At 40.1% G+C, this 25,037-nt stretch overlaps 1 protein-coding gene across 2 annotated transcripts; it reads right to left on the bottom strand.

The window, feature by feature from the left end:
- Nucleotides 1–3,282: 3,282 nt before the first annotated feature.
- On the bottom strand, nucleotides 3,283–24,895 carry TPMT (thiopurine S-methyltransferase). Of its 2 annotated transcripts, none has more exons than XM_053600921.1 (9): nucleotides 24,833–24,895; nucleotides 19,403–19,582; nucleotides 17,651–17,743; nucleotides 12,764–12,896; nucleotides 8,955–9,007; nucleotides 8,254–8,328; nucleotides 6,319–6,404; nucleotides 4,619–4,663; nucleotides 3,283–4,070 (listed from the first exon to the last, which is right to left on the bottom strand). In XM_053600921.1, exons 2-9 carry the CDS (start codon nucleotides 19,540–19,542, stop codon nucleotides 3,958–3,960), a joined length of 738 nt encoding a protein of 245 aa, XP_053456896.1. In that variant the 5' UTR covers nucleotides 19,543–19,582; nucleotides 24,833–24,895; the 3' UTR covers nucleotides 3,283–3,957. The 2 variants fall into 2 exon arrangements, with proteins under 2 accessions (XP_053456896.1, XP_053456895.1); XM_053600920.1 differs by lacking the exon at nucleotides 24,833–24,895 and adding an exon at nucleotides 24,649–24,826.
- Nucleotides 24,896–25,037: the final 142 nt, after the last annotated feature.

Here is a 25,037-nt window from a genome sequence, read left to right as displayed (position 1 = left end):
CGACAACGAAGACACGAATTATCAGAAGCTCTGGGATACCGCAATGGCAGTCCTAAGAGGGAAATTTATAGCACTGCAAACCTTCCTCAGAGAGGGAAAGAGAGGAAGTTAAAAACTTAATAGGACATCTCAAGCAACTGGAAAAGGAAGAACATTCCAACCCCAAACCCAGTAGAAGAAAAGAATTAACCAAAAATGGAAAACAAAAGAATTATACAACAGATCAATAAATCAAAAAGTTAGTTTGTTGAAAAGGTCAATAAAATAGATAAACCTTTGGCTAATCTAACCAGGAAAAAAAGAGTAAAATCTCTAATTTCATCAATCAGAAATGACAAAGACGAAATAACAACAGAGTCCTCAGAAATTAAAAAAATCATTAATGAGTATTACAAGAAACTTTATTCTCAGAAATATGAAAATCTAAAGGAAATTGACCAATACTTGGAAGCACGTCACCTTCCAAGACTTAGCCAGAATCAAGTGGAAATGTTGAACAGGCCTATATCAAGTTCTAAAATAGCATCAACCATACAAAATCTCCCTAAAAAGAAAAGCCCGGGACCAGATGGCTTCATGTCAGAATTCTACCAAACCTTTAAAGAGGAACTAGTACCTATATTACTCAACCTGTTCCAAAATGTAGAAAAAGAAGGAAGACTACCCAACACGTTCTATGAAGCAAACATCACCCTGATCCCCAAACCAGGAAAAGACCCAACAAGAAAAGAAAATTATGGACCAATATCCCTAATGAATATAGATGCAAAAATATTCAACAAGATCCTAACAAACAGAATCCAGCAACACATCAAACAAATTATACATCATGACCAAGTCGGTTTTATCCCAGGGTCTCAAGGCTGGTTCAGTATATGTAAATCTATAAATGTAATTCAGCACATAAACAAATTAAAAAACAAAGACCATATGATTCTCTCAGTTGATGCAGAAAAGCTTTTGATAATATCCAGCATGCTTTCATGATCAGAACACTTAAGAAAATTGGTATAGAAGGGACATTTCTTAAACTGATAGAGGCCATCTACAGCAAACCCACAGCCAATATCGTATTGAATGGAGTTAAACTGAAATCATTTCCAGTCAGATCAGGAACCAGACAAGGCTGCCCATTGTCTCCACTGCTCTTTAACATTGTAGTGGAAGTTTTAGCCATCGCAATTAGGGAAGAAAAGGTGACCAAGGGTATCCATATAGAGTCAGAAGAGATCAAACTTTCGCTCTTCGCAGATTATATGACTGTATATCTGGAAAACACCAGGCATTCTATTACAAAACTCTTAGAAGTGATCAAGGAATACAGCAGCGTCTCAGGTTACAAAATTAACATTCATAAATCAGTAGCCTTTATATATACCAACAATAGTCAAGCTGAAAAAAAAAAAAAACAGTCAAGGAGTCTATTCCATTCACAGTAGTGCCAAAGAAGATGAAATATTTGGGAGTTTATCCAACAAAGGACATGAAAGATCTCTATAAAGAGAACTATGAAACTCTAAGAAAAGAAATAGCTGAAAATGTTAACAAATGGAAAAACATACCATGCTCATGGCTGGGAAGAATCAACATTGTTAAAATGTCCATATTACCCAAAGCAATATACAATTTTAATGCAATCCCTACTAAAGCTCCACTGTCATACTTTAAAGATCTTGAAAAAATAATACTTCATTTTATATGGAATCAGAAAAAAACCTTGAATAGCCAAGACATTACTCAGAAATAAAAACAAAGCGGGAGGAATCATGCTACCGGACCTCAGACTATACTATAAATTGATAGTGATCAAAACAGCATGGTACTGCACAAAAACAGAGAGGTAGCTGTCTGGAACAGAATAGAGAACCAAGAGATGAATCCAGCTACTTACCATTATTTGATCTTTGACAAGCCAATTAAAAACATTCAGTGGGGAAAAGATTCCCTATTTAACAAATGGTGCTTGGTGAACTGGCTGGCAAGTGAACTGAAACTGGACCCACACCTTTCACCATTAACTAAGATAGACTGTCACTAAAGTTTAAAGATTTAAACTTAAGACATGAAACTATAAAAATACTGGAAGAGAGTGCAGGGAAAACTCTTGAAAAAATCAGTCTGGGTGAGTATTTTATGAGGAGGACCCCCCAGGCAACTGAACCAGCTTGAAAAATACACTACTGGGACCTGATCAAACTAAAAAGCTTTGCACAGCCAAGAACACAGTGTAAGTAATGAAAGCAGACAGCCCTCAGAATGGGAGAAGATATTTGCAGTTATGTCTCCGACAAAGGTTTAATAACCAGAATCCATAGAGAACTCAAATGTATAAGCAAGAAAAGAACAAGTGATTCCATCCCAGGCTGGGCAAGGGACTTGAAGAGAAACTTCTCTGAAGAAGACAGGCGCACGGCCTACAGACATATGAAAAAATGCTCATCATCCTTAATCATCAGAGAAATGCAAATCAAAACTACTTTGAGATATCATCTAACTCCAGTAAGATTAGCCCATATCACAAAATCCCAAGACCAGAGATGTTGGCATGGATGTGGAGAAAAGGGAACACTTCTACACTGCTGGTGGGAATGCACACTAATACGTTCCTTTTGGAAGGATGTTTGGAGAAAACTTAGAGATCTAAAAATAAACCTGTCATTCAATCCTATAATTCCTCTAGTAGGTATATACCCAGAAGACCAAAAATCACATTATAACAAAGGTATTTGTACCAGAATGTTTATTGCAGCCCAATTCATAATTGCTAAGTCATGGAAAAAGCCCAAGTGCCCACCAACCCACGAATGGATTAATAAATTGTGGTATATGTACACCATGGCATATTATGCAGTCTTAAAGAAAGATGGAGACTTTACCTCTTTCATGTGTACATGGATGCAGCTGGAACATATTCTTCTTAGTAAAGTATCTCAAGAATGGAAGAAAAAGTATCCAATGTACTCAGCCCTACTATGAAACTAATTTATGGCTTTCACACAAAAGCTATAACCCAGTTATAACCTAAGAATATGGGAAAGGGGGAGAGGGAGGGTGATTGGTGAGATTACACCTATGGTGCATCTTACAAGGGTACTTGTGAAACTCAGTAAATGTAGAATATAAATGTCTTAACACAATAACTAAGAAAATGCCAGGAAGGCTATGTTAACCAGTCTGATGAAAATATGCCAAATGGTCTATAAAACCAGTGTATGGTGCCCCATCATCACATTAATGTACACAGTTATGATTTAATAAAACAAACAAACAAACAAAAAAACAAACCTTTTAATTCTCAATTTATTTTTATAGTTAGGAATATGTTGTGCCATACAGGTCAGTTTGTTAACTTAAAATTTCTTGTTTCTTGATTCTGTTACATATAGAAAAAACATGTGAAAAGGGATGCCAGGATTTGAGTACACCATACTAGATAAAGGTTTATAGTGAAAGTTAATGTTTTTTTTTTCTTTTTTCTTTTCAATTTTTGGCCAGGGCTGGGTTTGAACCCACCATGTCCGGCATATGGGGCCGGCGCCCTACTCCTTTGAGCCACAGGCACTGTGAAAGTTATTCTTTTACATGATTTCTGGGACTACCTTAAATAGTACTAAAGTATGGTATTTCTTCAATCATTCTGAATTCATAAACATTGTGTTTTTTTCCATGTTTATTATTCTTAAGTTAAATGCATTGTGTTTTCATTTTTAATTATATAATATATGCTAATTATAAAATATTCTTGCAAAATATAAAACACATAGGTCTAATCTTATTGTCATTTCCTCTCCAACAAAGAGAGATAGTTTGGCATTTTAGTATTATATTGTGCTAAAAAATTATGTGATTTATGAATCATTTTTTTAACAAATTCATCCATTAGAGTTTTAGGCTTTAGCTTAATTTTCAATTGCTCAAAAAACAAGTTGATGTTGCTTGATTTTATTTATATTTCTTCTACTTTTCTGTAAGCAGATATAACTTTTCAAAAATACAGTCAATTCCCCAACTTATATGTCGTTCTTCAAAAACATCAACTGTCTCAAGACAATGGGTACTGCAAATTGTACCTGAAACAAGGAGAAAGGATAAAAAGTTAAAATTTTATGAATGACAACATATTTTAGAATATGAAGTATTCTAAAAATACTTCAAATGGGGGCGGCGCCTGTGGCTCAAAGGAGTAGGGCACAAGCCCCATATGCCGGAGGTGGCGGGTTCAAACCCGGCTCCAGCCAAAAACTGCAAAAAAAAAAAAAACAACTTCAAATGATTTAAAAAACAGTATGTGTTACAGTGTTTATTCTTCTTTATAATCAAAATGGAGAAATGTTAAGGGTAGATTTTCTGAACTCTGAATTGTGATTACTTATACCTCCCAAGAGCAAAAATAAATAAATCCCCTCCCTAGAAAAGCTTAGATGTCTTCAACATAAAGCATGTAGCTAAAAGGATATATTACAGAGGTTGGTTTCTTTTCTAGGAGAAAATAATCTTCAGAAAGAAAGGTCTCTAACTTTTAAGTTTCCTATAGATAGATACTAAAAATTCACTAACAGTTCAAAACACTTAACCAATGACTTTCTTTAAAACATTATAGCATAAGCCCATAACTTACCAAACAACCTTTTAATTTCAGCTTCTGGAACATAAAATGGTGGGCCTAAGTGAAAGAGAAATGTAGTAAAGATTAATTCTATAACTCTTCTAATTCTGAAGAGAAATAAATTCTCAGGACTCACCTCTATGACCTAGGTGTACTTATTTTACATGCAAACTTAATTATCCAAAGAGGGGACTGTGTAGCATGTTCTAATTCTCCTTTAACGAATCAGGGATGGCAATGTTAGGTACCACCTCTAGCTCAGATGAGATAGCCACGCAGCCAAATGTCTTAGGAACATTGAAATCAGAGTAGTCATCAGCAAATTCCTCTGGGTTTTCCTTCATTTTCTGGGGTACTGATTTGCTACCAACTTCTGCATTCACCCACGTTCTATATGTCCCTCCTGCTTTGCTGCAGGGTATGGAGTTTATAAGGAACCCTAGCTTCTGCCCTTCTCGAGAGCAGTATTCTGCTCCTCCACCTCAGACAGGGCCTGCTATGTTTTCTTCCCACAGACTTTTCCTTAGGCCTCTTGTTCATGAGCAGAATTTAAATCAGATCAGCAGAGCTAACTTCTGTCTCTATTAATTTCTATTTTCATCTGATAGTCTCAGATATAATTAAGGATTATTATAATTAAAAACGCCTCATCTTTTAAGGAGTTTTAAAGACTTGATTCATCCAAACAGAAAAAAAAAATCCTAACATATATAAATATTTATAAAACCAGGCACTTTAAAAACTCAATTAAAAATCAAGGGGATTTTTACAAATTAAACCTCTATGTATTTTATTTTCATTTCTCCGTGAAAATAGAAGTCCAGCCACAACAAAGATTCAAATGTTCAAATACATCAAAATGAATCCAGAAGAAAACATACATTTTAAAGATTCAAGATAAGGAGTTATAAAAGAATGCAATCAATAAATTATATAATTTCACAAGTTTACATCCAGCAACAATTTAGAGATTTTCCTGCATATCTCCTCCCTCTCCCAGTCCACATTGCACCCTATCCTCCTTTGAGGGTACATTTGTGTGTATAGACAAAGGCCCAACACATTGCTACCACCATGGACGGCATGTACATAGTATACGCAATGTTCACAGAAAGGCAACCACATTTCTCCTTCCTCTTAATCCAGGGCTCAAAAGACTTTTATATTAGGCTCAACCATTTACCCCTCTTCTATAGTTTGATCTATGAATGGTGGGCAAAATGGGAAAGGAACACAAGAAAAATACGTACAGTATGGAAAGAAAAAAATATTAATAGTTCCCATTAGCCACAAATGGAATTGTCTTCATCTATATATAAGCAGTATGCTTCCTATGAGATAAATTAAGATAAAATAATTCTTTTTTTGAGGCAGAGTTCCATTATATCACCCTCGGTAGACTGCCGCGGCACCACAGCTCACAGCAAACTCAAACTCTTGGGCCCAAGCGATTCTCTTGCCTCAGCCTCCCAAGTAGCTGGGACCACAGGCGCCTGCCACAATGTCTGGCTATTTTTTTTGTTCCATTTGTCATTGTTGCTTAGCTGGCCTGGGCTGGGTTTGAACCCGCCACCCTCTGTGTATGTGGCTGGCACTATAATCACTGTGCTACAGGTGCCCAACCAAGATAAAATAATTCTTATCAATTTCCATAGAATTAAATCAGCAAACCAGGCAACTAGAGAAAGAGGGGGGAAAAAAACTCATTTTACCTGCATGTTTAGTTGGATCGTAATAAACAACAGCCAGTAGGTACTGAAACCCTTTTCTCAGCAAGGACAGCATTATGTCTGCATAGCTAAAAAGAACAGGAAGGTATTTGTTATATTTCTCTACATAGGCAAAGGCTGGAGGGGGCAAGAGGCAGGAAAGGAAGCTGGCGTTTGCTTTCATCAACATTATTGAGTTTAATTCTCCTAAAAATCACATGAAGTCACTCTCATTTTAAAAGCAAGAAATGGGTTCAGCAAATTATGTTTGTCCCCTCCCTGATCTGGGAAATGGTCAAGATGGGAACCAAATGGAGGCCTGCACCCAGTGCTGAGGAGGTTGAAGCAAGGAGGGAGAAGGCTGTCAGCAAGTCAGCTATGTGGGAACAGAAATGGAGCAAGCAGAGGGGTAAGGGCAGGTCACAGGAGATGCCTGCAGGGAGGGAGAGAGACTAGGAGAGCCAGGGCCACCGACACGGACAGACTCCTCTGCTCTGAGGGAAAGCCTGCCTTTCCTGTGATCCCTGCCCAGAGCTGTGTGGGATGTTAGTGAGGAGGTGCAGTGTGGGATTAGGAATGTTGATTCTGTGAGATGCCCAAGCCCAAACCCCAGCTCCTCCACTATGCAAGCGTGAGAAATTCTAAACCTCTCCATGTCACAGGTTCCTCACCTGCAAAATGGGGATAAGACTAGTAACCACCTCACAAGTTGCTGTGAGAATTCGAGAGAGGATCACTCTTCCTCTCTGGTGAAAGAACCAGACCAAAGCAAACTTTTGAGCAGAAACCTTTACTTCTTAACATTCTAATTATTGTTCTTAAGTGGTAAGAAGAAACTTGCTGTCCCCATGAAGGTGATCAGTCAGACTGGTTTGGCAAGGTTTCCTAAGACTGACAGGCTTCTTTCTCTCCCAACTAACCTCACAAAATTCAGAGAAATGAGAGAAGTATGCTCCATGATTTATGTTAGGCAAGAGATCTGAAGAGTCATTGCAGAAAATACATCAGTATTGCAGTGCACAATCTAAGCAGAAGATTCTTAGTACTAACAATAGCACTGAGACAAAGTACTGACACATGAAGTACCAAAATATCAAGTCCCAGTGTGTACAGTAATTTGTCTTTTTCTTGGTTCAAGGTAGTAGTTATTTTGGTAACAAAGGCCAACATGTTCTCAGGTGTGCTTGGGCCTGTGACTGCACACACACACTGCTGGGAGAACTAGGGAGGACACAATGAACTGGCCACTAGAACTGGATTCCTCCAGACTCCTCATTAATCCTGAATTAAACAATTCAGAGTCTACTCAGATGGCCTTTATTTTAATTTAAAATTTTTTGAGACAGAGTCTCACTCCGTTGTCCCAGGCTAGAGTGCCCTAGCATTATAGCTCACAGCAAACTCAAACTCTTGGATTCAAGAGATCCTCTTGCCTCAGCCACCCAAGTAGCTGGGACTACAGGCATTTGCCACAACTCCTGGCTAATTTTTTCCATTTTTAGTAGAGATGGGGTCTCACTCTTGCTCAAGCTCCTGACCTCAAGCAATCCACTTGCCTCAGCCTCCCCGAATGCTAGGATTATAGGTGTGAGCCTCTGCGCCCAGCCTTCAGATGGCCTTTATATCCAAGAACAAATGATGTGGTGATGGTTAGCAGGAAAGTCTATTTCCCTTGCACTGAGTCCAGTTTTCTTCCATACATTTATTCAAAAAATATTTACTAAAGGCCAGGTATGGTGGCTCATGCCAAATCCTATGCTTTGTAGACAAAGCTGGTATTGGATTTAGGTCTCCTAATTCCAAATACAATAAGCTATTTCAAACTAGTGGAAGTCCAGCTAATTTTCTGCAACCCAGAAAAAGTACTGCATATTAAATTAAGAAGGCTTTAAAAAAAGAGAGAGAAACCAGCATAATTAAAGAAACTAAATTACTCACCATTCACGATCACCTGGATTAATGGCCACTAATGCTCCTCTATCCCAAATCCTGTCAAATTTGCCAATATTTGTTCTATCAGAAAGAGAGAAAAGTCCAACATTTTATGTAAGAAAAATCCGATCTTTAGCAGAATGAACCATGCCCCCCATAGCACATGCTGGTACTTCACCAATTGTCAAGAAATTAAGATCTGATGTCTGTTTTTCCTCAGAGTCCATAATGATGTGTATGAGGAATGTCTACCTCCCCGTGGTTGTAGGAGCCTGAAACAGCAGCCTTCCCATTCTGATAAGACTTAAAAGCACGGAAAAGGAACAAAGTACCATGTGTGACAATTCTGCTCCCAGTCCCTGACTCAGGTATCAGACTTTCAGGAGACTTCACTTCCCTTTCTGCCTTAAAATTCATTTCTGTTGCAGGCCAGAGGCAAGGCAGAAGACATTGTCTTATTCTCTTCTACCTGTCTTGGGCCATAATAATGTTTTCCATAGTTTGGGAGCTATCTGAGGACAAACACGTTAAGTATGTAGGTATCTAGGCTATAATACAAATTACTGCAGAATAAAGATTCAAATTAATGCTTCATGGATGTTATAAAAGGGGATGGGAGTGATGGAAAGACCTCCATCTTTATACCCATGTTGCCTAGCAAGAACTCAAGTTTTTTTTACAAGTATAGATGTAGTATTTAGTCCTACCTGGGAAGATCAAAAATGCTGCAACAATACAATGAAATGTTCCCTGAAGAACTCTGTAATGAAACAATGAACAAAATGTTTTTCTACTTACTTAGTACATTTTTTTTTTTTTCTGAGCAGATCTCAAGCTGTTGCCCTGGGTAGAGTGCCGTGGCATCACAGCTCAAACTCTCGGGCTTAAGCAATTCACTTGGCTCAGCCTCCCAAGTAGCTGGGACTACAGGCACCCACCACAACACCCGGCTTATTTTTTGGTTGTAGTTGCCATTGTTGTTTGGCAGGTCTGGGCTGGATTCAAACACACCAGCTTTGGTGTATGTGGCTGGCACCCTAGCCACTAAGCTACAGGCGCTGAGCCCTTAGTAGATATTTGAATGCTCAAGGAAATAAAAAAGGGTCCAAGCAATGCAAAGGTATTAGAAAGAAAATGTATATTAAACATAATTACATAACTTTACTACACTTCACTGGCACCTTATTTTTTTTCTTTTAAAACCAGCATAGGGGCTCAGCACCTGTGTGGCTAAAGTGGCTAAGGGGCCAACCACATATACCTGAGCTGGCGGTTTTGAATCCAGCCCGGCCCGCCAAACAACAATGACGGCTGCAACAAAAAAATACCAGGGCATTGTGGTGGGCGCCTGTGGTCCCAGCTACTTGGGAGGCAGAGGCAGGAGAATCGCTTGGGTCCTAGAGTTAGAGGTTGCTGTGAGCTGTGATGCCACAGCACTCTACCCGGGGCGACAGCTTGAGGCTCTGTCTCAAAATAAAAAAAAAAATAAAACCAGCATAGGGTTCTTTTGGGTCAACTCACGGAGGAAAATCATAGGGTAACCCTGAAGATTAGTTAGCTATTATTCATTTCAGAGCTTGCTGTTAAATTCTAGCAATGTCTCCCAGAGCAGAGTCCTAATATTTTGACTCTGCTAAAGATAAATCTCTGGTCAAGCAATTACCAGGGAGGCTGACAGAGATAGGTCAGATGTATTGTTATTCAGGAGACATACAGTTGTGCTGATTCTGTTTTTCACTCATCAATTTGGCTAATGAGTATTTATTTACTGAGCACCTAGTAGCACCTAGTAGTATTTACTGAGCACCTAGTAGCACCTAGTAGCCAGGACACCTATCCTTGGTTCTAGATGGTGGATGTGAATTTGACATAGTCTCTGCCTACGGTGAGGACACAGTGGAACAGAGCAGTGTGGGCACAGGGAGACATTATGATATGGAATGGTGTGTGCCTGAGACAGAAAGGGCCTGCCTGGGAGCTTGGGGAAGGCCAAAACAGTTGGCAGTTGGCATTTGAAACAGTTGGCATTTGAAAGGGTGTCTCAGGAGACCTGCTGATGCACCTAGGGGTGGGCCGGGGATACACATAGTGGGAGCAACATGACACGGACTTGAGCAGTCTGGGAGCTGGTGTGAAGGACAGGGTAAGAAAGGTGCATCAGGACTTATTCTGAAGTAAGGCGCCCACACAGATTTACAAACAGAGGAGGAAGGGTTTTTGAATACCAGCCTGGGAGCACTATAGGTCAGCTCAGAGGGCTGGGCCTGGAGAAAGGAGAACAGCTGGTAGATTTCAACTTTGCCTGCAGAGTAGAGTCACTAACGTGCTTTAAGGAGTACTGGTGCCAGGGCCCCACTCCTAGACATTCTTACCTAATTGGACTGAAGTGAAACCTTTGCTTCGGAAATTTTTATAAGATTCACAGATGATTTAAAATGTGCAGCTATGGCTGGGAAACACTGTTCCAAGGGGAGTCTGGAAGTAGGATTAGCCTCTTTGCACTGAATAAACTCCTTGAATTTTTTTATTTTTAATTTTTATGTTTTTATTTATTTTTTTTGAGACAGAGTCTTACTCTGTTGCCCTTGGTAGAGTGCCGTGGTGTCATAGCTCAAATTCTTAGGCTCAAGCGATTCTCTTACCTCAGCCTCCCAAGTAGCTGGTACTACAGTGCCTGCCATGACACCTGGCTATTTTTAGAGGCAAGGTCTCACTCTGGCTCAAACCTGTGAGCTCAGGCAATCCACCTGTCTTGGCCTTCCAGAGTGCTAGGATTATAGGCAAAACACTGTTCCAAGGGGAGTCTGGAAGTAGGATTAGCCTCTTTGCACTGAATAAACTCCTTGAATTTTTTTATGTTTTTTATTTTTAATTTTTATGTTTTTATTTATTTATTTTTTTTGAGACAGAGTCTCACTCTGTTGCCCTTGGTAGAGTGCCATGGTGTCATAGCTCAAATTCTTGGGCTCAAGCGATTCTCTTACCTCAGCCTCCCAAGTAGCTGGTACTACAGGTGCCTGCCATGACACCTGGCTATTTTTAGAGGCAAGGTCTCACTCTGGCTCAAACCTGTGAGCTCAGGCAATCCACCTGTCTTGGCTTTCCAGAGTGCTAGGATTATAGGCGTGAGCCACCATGCCTGACCTTGTTGGACTTTTTAAATGATCTGAGAACGGGGGTGGGAGGAAGCTATAAAATAAAGTACTATCAAGCTTCCTACTTATCTGAGCAATTAATTCCACTATTTAGACAAGAGTACTTTGTGGGAAACTGAATATATGAGTGGACAATGACCAGGACCAACTAGAGAAAGGGTAATGTGCTCCCCTAACCAATCGCGTAGGATGTCTTGTTTCCAGTTGTCCACCTCTGGTTTCTTCATGTCAACAGCCTCCATCCGCACACACTTGAAGCCTTCGTTTTTTGCGTGCTAGAAAGCTTTCCCCAACCCCCTGCCAGCCTGTGAGTCTCTGCCAAGCATTAATGGCTGACTCACTCTGAATAGCCTCTGCTTTTTTCTCACCAGGGTGCTACGTATTTATTTCCACATTATTACCCCAAGCAGGTGAAGCGGTTAAACACTGGATCACTCTGGTCATAAGTTGAAGACAACTCCCAAATTTATAATTTCCAGTGCGAACACTACCTCGTGCTTCAAAGACATAAAACCTTCGCCATGCCACACTCCCTTCAACTCATCATCTTTAGAATGCTCATTTTGTCTGTCCTTCAACTTGCTTCTCCTAGATTCTGTACCATCCAACCAGTCATGGGGGCTGGAAACGTGACCTCACCACTCCTTCAGTTCCCCATTCAATTAGCCACAAAATCCTGTTGGTCTGACATCATAATCATCGCCATGTGCTCCATCATTCCCATCATTCAGGCCTTGTGATCTCTTTCCTGGACCATCCCCATAGACTCTTTTAGCCAGGAGGCTACTTCCCTTTAAATTACTTCACATGAAGCCGTAAGGGTGATTTATCTCAAAAAAAAAAAGTCTGGCTGTGTTACGCTCCTATGTAAAAGCCAGTATAAAGTACTAGCTTCCCAGGGCATCCGAGACCAGGGACCCAAGCCCTGCCAGTCTCCAGCCTTACCTGTCACCATGCCACAGGAAGCACCCCTAGCCTGGAGCAGGTAACACTATTCCCCTTCTTTCCGCTTAGCTCAGTGCATTACAAAGGGCTTTGTCCTTGTTCTCTTCTCTCCTAAGCTAAGGGATTCTTTTAGGGTAGGGACTGTGTTATAACATCTTTATCTCTTCTATGTTTTATTCGGGGTCTGGAATATGATAAGTTCTCAAAAAATGCATTTCAAAAAAAGTCAAACAAACCTAAAACTAGGAGTGTAGAAAGGCTTTGACCCCAGCTTTTACATGTACATGATGTCTAGGTGAACACATGTGATAAAGAGAAGCTCTCTGATAATTGTGTAGTATCCTCATTTACTCATGCTGAGTAAAACCTTTTTTGTGCAGGTATGGAAATAATTTTTTACCCAAACCAAAACAAACCTTAAACATTTTGGCTCCAGGAATTTCTGTGATTTGTTCTTCTGAGTAAGCGAGATTCTGCTCTGTAAAAAATTCTCGTATCCCAAGTTCACTGATTTCCACACCAACTACACTGTGTCCCAGGTCTGCAAACCTGCATAAAATGATGCATTTACATTTAATTTTTCTTTTCAAATTCAGTAGTAAATAGAGGTGTATGCCCCATTAAACACCAATTTTGGTTATTATTTATATATATGTCTTTATTTAAAAAATTTTAGAGATAAAGTCTCACTCTGTCACCCAGGCTTGAACTCAAGGGCTCAGGATCTTCTTGTTTCAGCCTCCTGAACAGCTGGGACAACTAGTCTGCATCACCAAGACTGGCTAATTTTTTTTTTTTTAGACAGACTTTCACTAAGTTGCTTGGGGTTGAGTGCCGTGGCTCACAGCAACCTCAAACTCTCGAGCTTAAGTGATCCTCTTGTCTCAGCCTTCCAAGTAGCTAGCACTATTGGCATCTGCCATAACACAGCTAGTTTTTCTGTTTGTAGAGATAGCTTTGCTCAGGCTGGTCTTGAACTCCTGAGTTTAGGCAATCCACTCACTTTGGCCTCCCAGAGTGCTAGGGTTATAGGCATAAACTACAACATCTGGCCTAACATTGGGTAATTTAAAAATTTTTTTTTGTACAGATGGGGTCTTGCTATGTTGCCCAGGCCAGTCTTTAATTCCTAGCTTCAAGCCCTGGGATTATATAGTGAGCCACCACACCTGGCCACATTTTCCTTAATTTTAAGGGATTTATATGAATTCAGGTTCACAGGGTTTCATAGAACATGTAGGAAAGGCTGGGCACCTGTAGCTCAGTGGTTAGAGCTCCGGCCACATACACCGAGGCTGGCAGGCTTGAACCCAGCCCAGGCCTGCTAAACAATGACAACTGAAGCAACAACAACAAAATAAAAGCCAGGTGCTGTGGTGGTTACCTATAGTCCCAGCTACTTGGGAGGCTGAGGCAAGAGAATCACTTAAGCCCAAGAGTTTGAGGTTGCTGTGACATGTGACGCCACAGAACTCTATACAGGGCGATATAGTGAGACTGTCTCAAAAAAAAAAAAAGAATATGTAGGAAAGCGTTATCTATGTTTTCAAACTTCATGTTATATGGAATTCTGAAAAGTTAATTTATATTACCTTAGGAAAAAAAGTAGTATCTTAAAATGTTGACTTCATACAAATGACTGTGGCTACAGGAAATGCTTTCAATTGTCCTAAATTAGTGCTATCAATTAAAATTTCCCGCAGTGATATAAGTGCTATCCAACACAACAGTCATCAATCATACTGGCTAGTGAGTATTTGGGATGTGCCTAATCTGACTGAGGAATTGAATTTTAAATTTTCTTTTGGTTTAAATTTAAATAGTCACATGTAGCTAGTACTATGATATTTCACCACACCATACTAGAATATTAGCATCCATTTATATAATAATCTTATAATTTCAATTTACTTGCAATAAACACGATCCAAAAATTTATTTTATTTCCATATGCAAATAACTAGTATTTCCCTGGTAAGCTTTATAATTATAGAATTCACAGTCTTGGGATCTTGGACTCAAGAGAAAACAGTACTAATGGCAAATACCTAGGCACAGTAATGATTTTGTCAGATTAAAAAAGATATAGTTTTGCTATAACATATGCCTTCCTAACAATCACTGCACTATGTAAAACCATATAATAAAAATCACCAGCTGGGTACAGTGGTTCATGCCTGTAATCCCAGCACTCTGGGAGACTGAGGCAGGCAGATTGCTTGAGCTCACAAGTTCAAGACCAGCCTGAGCTAGAGCAAGGCCTCATCTCTAAAAAAAATACCTGGGCCTTGTGGCAGGTGCCTGTAGTCCCAGCTCCTGGGGAAGCTGGGGCAAGAGAATTGTTTGAGCACAGGAATTTGAGGTTGGGGTGAGCTATGTCGCCATTGCACTCTAACCAGGATGACAAAGAGAGACTCCGTCTCAAAAAAAACAAAACAAAACAAAACACCAGGCTGGCCAGGTGTAGTAGTTGTAATCTCAGCACTTGGGGAAGCTGAAGTAGGAGGATCACCTGAGGTCAGGACCACTCAATCTCTAAAAACAAAAAAAAAAAGCCCAATAAACTAGGTGTGGTGGTATATGATTGTAGTCCGAGCTGCTCAGGAGGCTTACGGCAAGAGATTTACTTGAGCCCAGGAGTTCAAGGTTACAATGAAATATGATCATGCCACTGTACTGTAGCCTGGGTGACAGTAAGACCCAAACTAAAAATTAAAAATAAAAAATTACTAGGCTAATGGGGAAAGTGGGTTTAGGTTATAGTATTTAAAAAGGCAGTATCATATTAAAAAGGAAAAAGACAGAAATCTAATAATAATCAGGCCTGCGGGCCACATGAGGTGGTGTGATTGTATTTGTTCCCATTTTGTTTTTTTACTTCAAAATAAGATATGTGCAGTGTGCATAGGAATTTGTTCATAGTGTTTTTTTTAAACTATAGTCTGGCCCTCCAACTGAGGGACAATGAACTTGCCTCCCATTTAAAAAGTTTGAGGACCCCTGCATAGATAAATACTACAATGTGACACTTTACCTTGAAAAGGGCCTAAAGTTTACTGAGGTAGCTGGGTATGCTCAAATTGTTCCCTAATATACCAATTGAGTTAACATTACCATAGCTTCAAAACAAGAAGTATAGCACAGCTGACTGTACCTTGCCTATTATTTACTTAAGAGCACAGGCTTTCAGTGTGGGCAGAGCATGAATGGTTCTTTTTTTGTTTGTTTGTTTGAGACACAGTCTTAATCTGTCACCCTCCATAGAGTGCCGCATCATCACAGCTCATGGCACCCTCCAGCTCTTGGGCTTAGGTGATTCTCTTGCCTCAGCCTCCTGAGTAGCTGGAACTACAGGCATCTACCACAATGCCTGGCTACTTGGCCAGGGCTGGGTTCGAACCCAACACCCTTGGTATATGGGGCCAGTGCCCTACTCACTGAGCCACAGATGCCTCCCAAGAGCACGAACAGTTCTAAATGAAGTATCTTAAAAACTCATCTATCATATTTCCTATGAAATTTGTAAGCTAACACATAGGAAATACATTTTTACTCTCCATACATTTTTGAAGTTATAAAAAGTAAACAAAAAGCTATTCAAAATGACTGCATGCATTTTTATTTCCCATTCAACACGTGGAAAGATGAAGCACAGCCTACTGCAGCCTGGGGTAAAAACAGAACAAAACAAAAAACTTAAATATTTTAAACATTTCATCTTAATTTTATTTTTGCATTAACTCACAGTTTATTCACATCTGATGTCTGTATAGACTTTACTATATTAGTTACATACATGAAAAACCCTCTAATACAATACTTATATACGATTACAGTAGCTCAGTTCTGATATTTTTGTTACAAATGGCTTCAGACCCAAAAAATTCAACAATCACATTTAATTGCCTATGTCATCATATCATTTTCCTTATTTTGCCTCAAAAATCTCTGCGAGTGCTACATTGTTACCATTCGTGACAGCAGTGTAAGACAATCTGTTTAACAGAGTTAGCATTCTTCTTGTAGATGATTTCCAAAGTAACTTTCTCTTCTGATTCAGTGGTTAAGATATAGGTCTAATAATAGTCTAAATTTTTTTTCTCAATTTCTTGGCCATGCTTGAATCTTTTTTTTTGAGACAAAGTCTCACTATTTTGCCCTCTGTAGAGTACTGTAGCATCACAGCTCACAGCAACCTCAAACTCTTGGGTTCAAGCAATTCTCTTGCCTCAGCCTCCCCAGTAGTTGGGACTACAGGCGCCTGCCACAACACCTGGCTATTTTTTGTTGCAATTGTCGTTTAGTTGGCCCTGCTAAATGGGTGAATGGCAGTTCGAACCCTCCAGCCTTGGTGTATGTGGCTGGTGCCATAACCACTGTACTATAGGCACCCAGCTCATGCTTGAATCTTAAGTCATAGTAGCCATTAAACAAATGCTTTCAGCTACAAGTTGATGGAGTATAAGCTGGCTGCAAAAATTTCACTATCGCTACTCAAAAAATCAAGCCCAAATACATATACATGCATGCTCTGTGGGTCAGTCAATACATTTATATAAGAAAAGAGCACTTTTTAGTTACTGCATTTTGTACTTACTAAACTTTTACATATATCTTTCTTTCTTTCCTGTTTCATGTTCAAAGTTCTCAACACCCAAGCTTATAAATGAATACTCACCTTGGCAGATATGATTGTGTCTACAGATTATCATGACAACAGAGTTCTGTATCAAGAGTGATTTCGAGGTTTGTGACTTCAGACTAACCCACAGTAAAGTAGGTTGTTAATAAACATGAATTCTCTTTGTAGAGATTTATACACAAGGAATATTTCATCATTGGTTTTATAATAACGATTCATGATAACAAAGTCTCCTATGTGCTCCCCAGGGGAGGGGACACTTGAGATGAATGTCCTGCCAAAAAAGTTGTGAATTTTTCTGTATGCTGTCATTTTAAATACCTAAAATCAATTTAGCTAAATTCCTAAATAAACTGAACCATGCATACAGATCTGGGAAATGTAAGAGGGAAGGCTGGATTTTCTCCCCCATGGTTCCAAACTAATTTATTTTTCTTCGAAACTCAATACGAAAAGACTAGATCATACCTATTTCTGTTCCATTTCTTGCTGTTTGAGAATATTATTTTCAATTATATACCCTTCACTAATACTCTACTAAAAATAAGGAATCCCTATGTATTGCACTGAGAATAGGCTTTTTAACACACAAACTGTTAAACATTCCCCCAAAGAATTCAGCATCATGACAAAGAGTATGTTAATTATTGTCTGCTCATACCATTTCATTTCAACTGCTTTTCCACAAAGAGGAAAAAACACCCTCAGTCCGCTCTCGCCTTTAAGAAAAGTATCCAAATGCTTCTTTAATAACCTAGGGGGAAAAAAAAGTTGTTTTTAGGAGGATTTAGTCAGCCTAATGTACAGAGGAAAGGAAGATTGTACAATACTAAGCTCCTTTCATGCATTGTCTCAATATTCTCAACAACCTTAACAAGTAAATATTAATTAGTACATATATATATATTTTGGAGACGAAGTCTCACTTTGTCACCCTGGGTAGAGTGCCATGACACCATAGATCATAGCAGCTCTTGGGCTCAAGTGATCCTCTTGCTTCAGCCTACCGAGTAAGAGTAGCTGGGACTGGGTGGTGCCTGTGGCTCAGTTGGTAAGGCGCCGGCCCCATATACCGAGGGTGGCGGGTTCAAACCCGGCCCCGGCTGAACTGCAACCAAAAAATAGCCGGGCGTTGTGGCGGGCGCCTGTGGTCCCAGCTACTCGGGAGGCTGAGGCAAGAGAATCGCTTAGGCCCAGGAGTTGGAGGTTGCTGTGAGCTGTGTGATGCCACGGCACTCTACCGAGGGCCATAAACTGAGACTCTGTCTCTACAAAAAGAAAAAAAAAAAAGAGTAGCTGGGACTATAGGCGCCTGCCACAACTCCCGGCTATTTTTAGAGATGGGGTCTCCCTGTTTGCTCAGGCTGGTCTTGAACCTGTGAGCTCAGGCAATCCACCCACCTTAGCCTCCCACTGTGCTAGGATTACAGGCATGAACCACTGCGCCCAGCCTTTAAGTACAATTTTATAATCTCCAGTTTAGATATGAAGAAACAGGAAGAATACCATCCTTTTTCAGTATAAAGAATTATAGGTGGGTGGCGCCTGTGGCTCAGTCGGTAAGGCGCCAGCCCCATATACTAAGGGTGGCGGGTTCAAACCCAGCCCCGGCCAAACTGCAACCAAAAAATAGCTGGGCGTTGTAGCAGGCGCCTGTAGTCCCAGCTACTCGGGAAGCTGAGGCAAGAGAATCGCTTAAGCCCAGGAGCTGGAGGTTGCTGTGAGCTGTGTGATGCCACGGCACTCTACCGAGGGCCATAAAGTGAGACTCTGTCTCTACAAAAAAAAAAAGAATTATAGGCATAGGGCTTGGTGCCCCTAGCACAGTGGTTATGGTGCCAGCCACCTACACCAAGGCTGTCGGGTTTAAACCCAGCCCAGGCCAGCTAAAGAACAATGATAACTGCAATAAAAAATACCCAGGCGTTGTGGTAGGTGCCTGTAGTCCCAGCTATGGGGGAGGCTGAGGCAAGAGAATTGCTTAAGCCCAAGAGTTTGAGGTTGCTGTGAGCTGTGACACCATAGCACTCTACCGAGGGTGACATAGTGAGACTCCCTAAAAAAAAAGGAAAGAAAAGAATTATAGGCATAAATGTTGTTTGAACATCTGCTGTATGTATAAACCATGCATGATCAGTACGTAGATGCTACAGGAAATTTTACAAAAGACATACTTCCTAAATCAGAGATGCCATCACTTTTAAGTTACACAGTTATTTACACCCTGTGGGCAGAAGAGACACTGTCAATTAAACTGTGACATGTCACAGGTGTAGTGTAGTGTCAGAGATACTAAAATATGAAAAATTATGTGTATCTTAAAATTAGCCAAATAATGTGTACCTATATTATTTCTATCTCAAAGCCAGTTTCTGATAGAGGATTTCTCTGTTATACACCAAACATTTCTTACTGATGTCCTTGTTCCTGATGAAATGCAATTTTGCGATTCACCCACTTGTCTTGCCATTCTTCCAGAGTTAGTGCTTGGTTTCTTTGTACCTCAGTATCAGGGTACTCTTTAATGTCAAGGGACGTTTTTGTAGTATCCATACTTTCATATATTTCTTGTCTCACAGCATGTCTCCAAGACCTAAATGGAAATAGTTTCATATATTTTTGTCTCACAGAATGTCTCGGACCTAAATGGAAAATATTTGCAATACTGTCATTTAAAGGCATCACAATTTTATTGATAAACTAAGGGAGGGGAATTGAAAGGATCACACCTGTGGTGCATCTTACAAGGGTATATGTGAGGCTTGGTAAATGTGGAATGTAAATGTCTTAGCAAAGTAACTAAGAAAATGCCAGGAGGGCTATGTCAACTCATGTGATGAAAATGTGTCAAATGGTCTATGAACCAAGTATATGGTGCCCCATGATCATATTGATGTACTCAGCTATGATTTAAAATAAATAAATAAATAAAATCTATTATCTTTATTATCCTTAGCAAGTATGGCTTTAAAAAATTCTTCAACATCCATAGCTGGGCGTTTTGGTGGGTGCCTGTAGTCCCAGCTACTCAGGAGGCTGAGGCAGAAGAATCGCTTGAGCCCAGCAGTTTGAGGCTGCTGCGAGCTATGATGTCACAGCACTCTACTGAGGGAGACATAGTGAGACTCTTGTTCAATTAAAAACAAACAAACAGGGCGGTGCCTGTGGCTCAGTCAGTAAGGCGCCAGCCCCATATACGGAGGGTGGCGGGTTCAAACTCGGCCCCTGCTGAACTGCAACCAAAAAATAGCTGGGCGTTGTGACGGTCGCCTGTGGTCCCAGCTACTCGGGAGGCTGAGGCAAGAGAATAGCTTAGGCCCAGGAGTTGGAGGTTGCTGTGAGCTGTGTGATACCATGGCACTCTACCGAGGGCCATAAAGTGAGACTCTGTCTCTACAAAAAAACAAACAAACAAACAAAAAATCTTTTCAACATCCCATAAAAAGCCATATAAAAAATTCTTTTTTGGCTGGGCGTGATGGCTCACACCTGTAATCCCAACACTCTGGGAGGCTGAGGTAGATGGATTGCTTAAGCTCAGGAGTTTGAGACCAGCCTGAACAAGAGTGAGATCCTTTACTAAAAATAGAAAAAACTATCTGGGCATAGTGGTGCACGCCTGCAGTCCCCACTACTCAGGAGGCTGAGGCAGAAGAATCGCTTGAGCCCAAGAGTTTGAGGTTGCTATGAACTACAAGGGTGCCATGGCACTCAACCCAGGGCAATGCAGTGAGACTCTGTTCCAGAAAAAAAAAAAAAATTACTTTTCACTGAGTCCAGTGGTAGAAGAACACCTCATATTACATATTAAGAAACATCTTTAAATAAATTAAATTATATCATAAACATTAGAATAAAAGGGTTTAACTTAAGTAAAAAAAAGGAGGGGGCATGGGACAAAAAAAAATAGGCATTCCACAGTTTATAATTTTTGTAAGCTTAGAATGTTTTCTAGTATCTTACTTCCTCTTTAATTTTTTGAATTTCTTTTAATAGTTACTTCTTACTTTTATCTGTGATACAATACACACAATTTTAGGATTTCAATGTATTTGTTATGAAACTTGTAGCCAGCATTCCCAATGAGAAAGGAAACCATCTTTAACTTTTAGTTGAGTCTTAAAATCTACCTCTAATATTTCAAAATTAGCATGCTTTGTTTATTCTTGACTTTTCATTTTTAGGAAGCATCTAGCACTCTTTCAACTTCCTGACACACATATACCACCTTCTCGTCTTTCCTATCCTTGCAATGTAGTCATATTTTAGATTAAATATTTGGGGTGCATATTGTTATGACTAGGTACATGCTATTTACAGCTAAGCCATGTACTATTATGTGATTACTTTTCCTTTTCCATACAACTTTTTAATTGTGTAGTTAATAATTGTCTTGCTTTTTCATTTATAAAATTTCTATGTACTTGTTACTAATTCAACTCTAAACTCTGGTAATTGTTCCAATCTCCTTTCAATGTACTCTGAAGCTCTACTATAGTCATAAGATATTCAATCAATATCATCTTCTTAGAGAAGACTTCTGACCTCTGATAGCTAACATTCTGAGATGCCTCTTGATCATTATCCTGGAAATTTCCTTGTTGTCTGAATCTGTTTTCTTTGTCCCACATTATCCTCTTTTTTTTTATCTTTTGTTTTGTTACCAGCCTCACAGTGATGAAGTGCAACCTCTAGCAACTTCCTTAAAACTGCAAGGGAGAAAAAATTCTTTGTGACTTTGTGTGTGTAAAATATCTTTATACTATTTACCATCCTTCATGTATAAACTTCTGCTGGGAATGCTTGATTGGAAGCCATTTTCTCTCCCATGTTTGAAGGAATTGCTACAAGGTCGTTTAGCATCCAGAATTTTTGCTTAAGTTCAAAGACATTCCTATTCTGATATTTTCCATGTGGCAATTATTTTCTCTCTCAAAGCTTTTCTTTGTCCCTAGATCTTGTAATTTCATAATTCTATGTCTTATTTGGGGCTTATTTTCAGGTATTCAGTCATGTTCTTTAAATCTGGAAGCTTGTATCATTTAATTCTGGGAAAAAATCTCCCCCACCCCTCTTATTTCTTTTTTTTTTTTTTTTTGTAGAGACAGAGTCTCACTGTACCGCCCTCAGGTAGAGTGCCGTGGCATCACACAGCTCACAGCAACCTCCAACTCCTGGGCTTAAGTGATCCTCTTGCCTCAGCCTCCCGAGTAGCTGGGACTACAGGCGCCGGCCACAACGCCCGGCCATTTTTTGGCTGCAGTTTGGCCGGGGCCGGGTTTGAACCCGTCACCCTCGGTATATGGGGCCGGCGCCCTACCGACTGAGCCACAGGTGCCGCCCCACCCCTCTTATTTCTTTGTGGGACTCCTATTATTAGTCTCTAGAACTTCCTGACCTGGTATCACAAATTTCTCATTTTATGTTTTCCATCTCTTCATCTTTTTGCCCTATTTTCTAAGAGATTAACTTAATTCTTATCTTTCTGTTTTTTCATTTCTGCTATCAAATCTTTAGTTTTTAGGAGTTCCCTTTTGTTCTCAGATATTCTCTTTTTATATTATTCTGTTCTTATTTCATGGTTAAATATTTTCTCTTATTTATCTGCACAGTCTGTTACCAAGATGTCATTTTTATCTGTGTTTCTTTGGCTTGTATCTTTCAGACTATAGAATTTCCTCATGCCTAGCAATTCTCATTATCTGATCATATTTAAGAGCAGGTACACAAGATGCTGATTGGAAGGCTAAGAATGTGGATGGGCCCGTAAGCTTTACTATAGGATGATGTGAGTAGATTTTATTTGGCAACATGGATGTCATTATCTTTATTTTCTTTGGGCTGGTCAGACTTACCACAGACAGATCTTATAATTCCTGTTTGTGTATTAAGTCCTTGGAGCCACTGTTTTATACTCTCTTAAGAAAAGAAAGAAGTGATGGAGGGTCCCAGCATTCACTCTGCCTGTGTTTAGTTAATCCTTCTATTTTCAGTATGATACTCCCATCCTCAACTGTGTATTGTGTCTTCTCATTCCAGAGACTCTTTGTTTTAGCCTCTCCAGAGAAAATAAAACCCCACAGCCTACTTGTGTGGTGAGGGGCAGATACCTGAATGCAAGAAGAAGTTAAGAAAGGAATCTGGGAAGTTAGCTTTTCTGAGTAAGAATTTCAAGCAATCCTTATGCCAACAGGTACTGAGCGTTTGGGGGTTCTATCACACCAAATGGGTTGCTCACTAACTTTCCTCATTGCTGGTTTAGAATTCAGCTTTCTTGAGTTTGTACAATCCTTTCCCACCTGCCCATCTGTCGTAGCTGGACAAGCTTTTGTCTCCTTTCCTGCCTTCTCTTAGAGCTTTATGCCTTAAAAAAATCCTGTTGTTGTAATCAGGAGGAAGCAAAAACAGATTCATGGATTCAATCTCCTATCTACTCCACAAATTTGTACTTTCAAACAAACTTTCATAGCTTCCTTTTTGCATGGGAAAAAATATGTAAACATAATTGCAGATACCTTAGAAAATGTGAGAAAAATGCCTGTCCTTTCAATATCAACTTTGTAATATTAAGGACCATAATTCTATAACCATAATTCTAATATTCTCTTTAAATTAGTGAAACTAGATCTCCCTTTGGGAAAGAAAGAGAGCTAACTGAATTTGGATTAAGCTTGCATTCTATTATCGATGGGTTTAATGATTTACCCATTACTCAGCAAAAATTATCTAAAGGCAAGTATTTTAGGAGTTCAGGCTTATCTCTGATTACAGGGAACATGCATTCACACCCTAGTTAACAAAGGGCTTTTACCAAAACCCTGATGATCTCAGGAGGTGACTCTTATGAGTGGTCAGTGGGAAGCATCTTATTATACTAGATATGAAAAGCAAAACAGAGTTGTCCTAATTTTCAACTAGAAACTCTGCAACCTAGACTTGAGCCTTCACAAAGCAGTTCTCTACTTAAAGAGAAGCATAATCTTTACCATCAAGTCACAGCAACCTAGAATTGCACACCTCTAATCCTCAAATACAGACTTGAAATAACAATATCATTAATATAAACTGAATTACTTCTTAGCTGTTCTAACAGTCATTTCTGGAGACACAAATAATTTCTTTGTGTGCTACAATAAAGTGAGCAAGAATCAGGAAAGGTAAATTTCACAATAATCTCAAGTCAAACAGAAATGGCGAATTAACTCCTATGGTCGCTCAAGTCCTCAGTATTTTTGGTCTCCTTTCCCACCTTTAAGAAAAACCTGCTTTGTTTAGTTTTTTTTTTTTTTTTTTTTTTTTTTGGTGTGGTTTTTGGCCGAGGCTGGGTTTGAACCCACCACCTCCAGCATATGGGACTGGCGCCCTATCCCTTTGAGCCACAGGCGCCGCCCTAGTTTTTATCTTTAAATTTTGTTAAATTGAAGAGTAACTTTCCGAAGGTGCACAAATCTTTAAAGAGGATGGCTCAGTGAAATTTTTACACATGCACTTATCTGTGTAACGACCACAGAGCATGACAGAATGTTTACCGCATCTCAGTTGCCCACATCCCCAGAGCTCCAGTCGCTATTTGGCAGTATTTCTCTGTTCTTAAAAATCGCGAATACACAACAATGCTTTGGAGTCATTTTAAATCATGGGTTCAGAATGGTCACTTACTGCTCGACCTCGTTATTCCCAGTTCCCGCTTCTGGTCCCTGAATGCCATTTCAAAGGGCGATCGCTGGGGTGTCCTCGCCTGTTAGGACCCCCATTCCCAGGAATCCTTATCTCAAGGTTACATACTCTTAGCAAGTGGTTCCACTCCTACCCCTGCAGCCTCCCTCCGCCCCGCGGAGCCTACCTCGCTCGCAGCAGGCAGCGGACCGCTACCTCAGGCGCAAGCGCCTCCCCCCGCGCCCCACCACAGTCCCCGCCTCCCGCATACACGCCCCGCCCCTCCCCGTGCGCCCGGGTCTGCGCAGCGGCGGAAATGGGCTGGGCGGGGCGAGCGGCGCTGCTAAAGCGAAGGCGGAGCCGCGGCTCCTTGCTGGGCTCGCCGGCTCCTC

This window comes from Nycticebus coucang, chromosome 9 (assembly GCF_027406575.1).
Source record: "Nycticebus coucang isolate mNycCou1 chromosome 9, mNycCou1.pri, whole genome shotgun sequence".
NCBI lineage: Eukaryota > Metazoa > Chordata > Mammalia > Primates > Lorisidae > Nycticebus > Nycticebus coucang.
The sequence above is the reverse complement of the archived record's forward strand: the minus strand, read 5'-3'. Positions and strand labels throughout refer to the sequence as shown.

Bases quoted from the DNA above. Each gene is read 5' to 3' on its own strand.
- TPMT (XM_053600921.1), bottom strand. From the start codon at position 19,542: ATGGATACTACAAAAACGTCCCTTGACATTAAAGAGTACCCTGATACT. The intron at 6,405-8,253 runs GTGAGTAATTTA...TGTTCTTTTTAG, and splicing joins AATCCAGGTGATCGTGAATG to CTATGCAGACATAATGCTGT. The intron at 4,664-6,318 runs GTAAAATGAGTT...TCTTTCACTTAG, and splicing joins CGATCCAACTAAACATGCAG to GCCCACCATTTTATGTTCCA.